Raw genomic sequence first — 3832 nt, 5'->3', positions numbered from 1 at the left:
TCACGAGATATCAAAAAACGGACCTCGGATTCATGATCAGGGACAAAAGTTACCCCTTAGGACAAAGTTTCACGCAAATCGAAGAGGGGTCGGGGCAACTTTTCCCGATTTCGTGTGAGTTGGCAGAGAATTACCCATAATTGTGTCACCAAGAGACATGTCCTGTATTATGAATTAATATTATGCTTGCAGCTGTCATAAATAGCTCAACCGAAACCAACTGCAGCCAACACTCTATCAATATTTGCAACCCCCAAGTCAATCCGGGCCAAAATATTTGATCGCTTAAATTGAGCGACTAAAATGCGATGCGATTATGCTTGACTTGTACCAACGATCCATGCCGCATGTAGGGCTTCGTCATTACGAATTCCACCTGCCGCCACGTACTGCCCTTCAATAACTGTGCCTATTTATGCTGCTGAGCCGCTGCATAGGATTCGATGCACCGTGGATTGCAGTTTGAAATTAAATTCTGCGGTGGCTGACATTTTTTGGGAACGCACTGGAAGGTCGGTTGGAGAGGGGAAGATATTTGCAAATCACTAACCCAGTTTAGTATCGAAAATTGATTATTCAATTACTGGTGCAGTAACGAAATTATGACATTGAAACGCGAAATTTATGCCCGACCAATCTGGTGGTGACGGAGAGCTTAACTTGTGTATGTGTTTTTTCGTTAAATTGTTCGTGATTAAGGTAATCAGATTATTACGAAATAAATTATCGTCGCCGCTAGAATGAATAAAAACAACTTAGTTGAATTAGAAAAGTAGTTTTCATTCAAATGATTGCAATGTCAAGTTATTCTAAATGTCTTTAATTAAATGCAGTTATTTTTCAACAAACTAAATTTATTTAATTTATTTCATCACTGTTCATCAATTAAAAGTGAGCTTCTCGATAACGTTGTTTTCCTGTAGAAACTTAGATTCCAAAACAATCTTGTCTGGATTGTTCACGTCAAAAACCTCGTACAGAAGATCCCTAAAATTAAAAATTTAAGTTAAATTTATAACCAGTCTAATGAACGTGAACTCACATGGCACTGCGTCGAATGAAAATGACACCTCTTGGCAGGCAGAATCCGTTGAATCTGCACGAGTGCACCCTAGCGTATGCGCCCTGGTTCTCAAACACCACAAAGTCCGATATGTCCAGCTCCGGCAGCTGGATGTCACTGGCAAAGAAATCACTTCCGTCGCAGGTCGGCCCGAACAAGGTCGTACTGTACGACGATCCACAATCACCGCGTTCCTTCCAGATTATGGGATTAACCGGTTGGTTGCGGTACTTGGCACTGATGAAGGTTCCGTAGATTCCATCGTTGAAGTAGTAGAATACTTTATCGATTTTATGTTGATCAGTTGCGTCTCGAAAGACACGTTTGCCATGCACCGGAATAACCGAAGTTACAGCTGCTGCGCTGTAGTATCTGCCAGGTTCTGCAATTATTGTCAACCCCTTATCATCTGGATAGAATTCATCCAGCGCTTTGTTGATATGAACTGAATACTTTTCGATTGATACGTCCTTATCACCGGAGAATCCTCCTCCCAAATCAATATAGTTGAAGTGGAATCCAAGCGTAGCGGCGTAGTCTGATATTTCACGACCTTTGCGAATCGCTTCGTAGAAAATTTCTGCATCGGAACAAGCGGAACCAACGTTGAAACACCACCCGACCACCTTGATACCGAGGTCTTTGGCTAGCTGAAGCAATTCGCGAGCTTCTTTGTCTGGATCACAACCAAACTTGTTTCCCAAATTCACTCTGGCATTTCTAGAGTCGAACCGATAGCGTATGAGTACTCTGTAAATAAGTCAAATTAGACCCGCGTTCAACGTCCTAAACACAATCTCAACACTCACTCAGCTTCCGGATAGTGCTCGTGAAGCTTCCTCAGCTCGAACTCACTATCAAACACCGTCCGAATGTTCTTCTCCCTAGCGTACCGCAACGACTCGATGGTTTTCGCCGGTTGCGCAAAGATGATGCGCTCCCGATCAACCCCAAACCCAAGAACTCGATGAACTTCAGCCTTGGAGGCGCAATCGAAGCCACAGCCAAGCAAAATTGTTGTTTCAACTAGCGCCGCATCGTCGTTGCTTTTGATAGCATAGAAGGGGCGAACTCGCGGCAGATGACGAAGCCACTGGTAGTGGCGCTTCAAAAGTGTGTCCAGCTCGATCAGGTGCAGTGGTTCCTCTTGGGGACCCAACGCAACCAGCCGGTTGACCAGGTCCCGTGACGAGACTTCATCGTCTACGACTTCCAGCCGGCACTTCAGTACGCTTAGCAGGTCCATGTTGAACTAAGCGGCGAGGCAGCTGATTTTAACTTTTTAACAACAACGGACTTGTTATCATGTATTGCATAACTGGCAATGTGACGCCGAGATAACATTTACGGTTGAAGAGGGAATTATTATTCTATGTTTTTTGAATAATATAAACAAATTGAATAACAAAGCAGATTAAACTTTTTTTTTATGTTCAACTCATAACTAAAAAAAATTATTAATAAATTGAAGATTTTATGATATACTGATTTTTCAGCTCTTCACAAAAATCGACACAGCACTTTACGTGAGAGAAAATATAATTAACTTAGATGAAAAAAATACATTGAACGGACTGAGAGAATCAAGCACGAGACGGTTGGGGCATTTAACTTTTATATTTAGTTCAAAAACTTGGAATCGATCCTGAGACCATTGACTTAGCAACATAGTGACTTTGCAATAACGGCTATCAGATCTCTAGGCGCAATGATTGAAAGAATGAACACTGTTTTTATTGATATGTGTCTGAGCGAATTACCCATCGCGAATACCATTATTCTCCCAGACAAATCCGAGGTCTTCTAACTCTCGGCCATCTGCTATGGGTGTACTGTAGACGGACATGTATCTTCTCTTTATATTTTAGTTTAAAGAGCTCGCATCAAATAAACATCAAGTGCAGCTACCTTTTTCCAGGCAATATTGTCAAAAATATTGTTAACAACATCATCAATCACGAAATAAAAACAACTCTTCGTGGGCGAAATCCTCCAACTATATTTTGAAGCGTACACAAAAAATCGACCTGTCCAACGCAACGCCATTTTCTGTTATTTTGAGTGACATTTAGCCCCTTTTTTTCGAACCGTCTAAGCTCCAATGGTGTTTATGTTGGCGGCTGTGGGTACGTTCCCCCCCAGCATCCATCCATTGACGGTCGTCGAATTTGCTGGTTTTGGCACCTGGCGTAGAAGTGGCGCGGTGGCCCTGAGCGACATCAAAAGCTTCCACGGAGGTGGTATTCAGATTGGAATTTGATGAAAGAGTTGCGTTGCGCGCGTTGATCAATGCCCCGCAGCACGTCGTCGTACCTACCCTGCTATAATGGCTCAATGACAACCCTATGCTAGCGTGCGATGCTTCGAGAGGAATCTCTGAATGGATTGTACTGTGCTGGAAAGGGACAAAGGTCATCCATGAAAGTGCAACTTGATTGCAAAATGAGTCCAAATGTCTTCTTTTTGGCGACCAAATTAACCAAATCTGCGAGCAGATGAAACCTGTATTTATTTTCCTTTCGATGATGCAAGGTGTTTTGATTCGTCGGCGCGATGTTGTGGCGGCTAAAAGCATGTTATTTATTCTGGACTGATTATCATATGCGCGTGCAACAGGTGGTGGGTGAGTTTGTTTTTTTTTTTCTCTCGATCCACTTTCATTCATCTTCGTTACTGGTTCGTGTTTTTTTACAAATAAATTTCGTACCGACCTGTATGACCGAAAGTTGGGACCGTACGCGTACGACGATGCTGGGAGCAATTTTTCTG

General features: G+C 42.7%; 1 protein-coding gene across 1 annotated transcript; it reads right to left on the bottom strand.

Moving 5' to 3' along the window:
- Window positions 1-833: 833 nt before the first annotated feature.
- LOC120427908 (ornithine decarboxylase 1-like) lies at window positions 834-2341 on the bottom strand. The gene is made up of 3 exons (XM_039592848.2): window positions 1873-2341; window positions 1043-1813; window positions 834-987 (listed from the first exon to the last, which is right to left on the bottom strand). Exons 1-3 carry the CDS (start codon window positions 2307-2309, stop codon window positions 882-884), a joined length of 1314 nt encoding a protein of 437 aa, XP_039448782.1. The 5' UTR covers window positions 2310-2341; the 3' UTR covers window positions 834-881.
- Window positions 2342-3832: the final 1491 nt, after the last annotated feature.

The sequence above is a fragment of the Culex pipiens genome, chromosome 1 (genome assembly GCF_016801865.2).
Source record: "Culex pipiens pallens isolate TS chromosome 1, TS_CPP_V2, whole genome shotgun sequence".
NCBI classification, from domain to species: Eukaryota; Metazoa; Arthropoda; class Insecta; order Diptera; family Culicidae; genus Culex; species Culex pipiens.
The sequence above is the reverse complement of the archived record's forward strand: the minus strand, read 5'-3'. Positions and strand labels throughout refer to the sequence as shown.

Coding starts and splice junctions, on each gene's coding strand:
- LOC120427908 (XM_039592848.2), bottom strand. CDS start 2,309: ATGGACCTGCTAAGCGTACTGAAGTGCCGGCTGGAAGTCGTAGACGAT. Junction 1,814..1,872: donor GAGCACTATCCGGAAGCTGA/GTGAGTGTTGAG, acceptor ACTTATTTACAG/AGTACTCATACGCTATCGGT. Junction 988..1,042: donor TTCATTCGACGCAGTGCCAT/GTGAGTTCACGT, acceptor TTTTAATTTTAG/GGATCTTCTGTACGAGGTTT.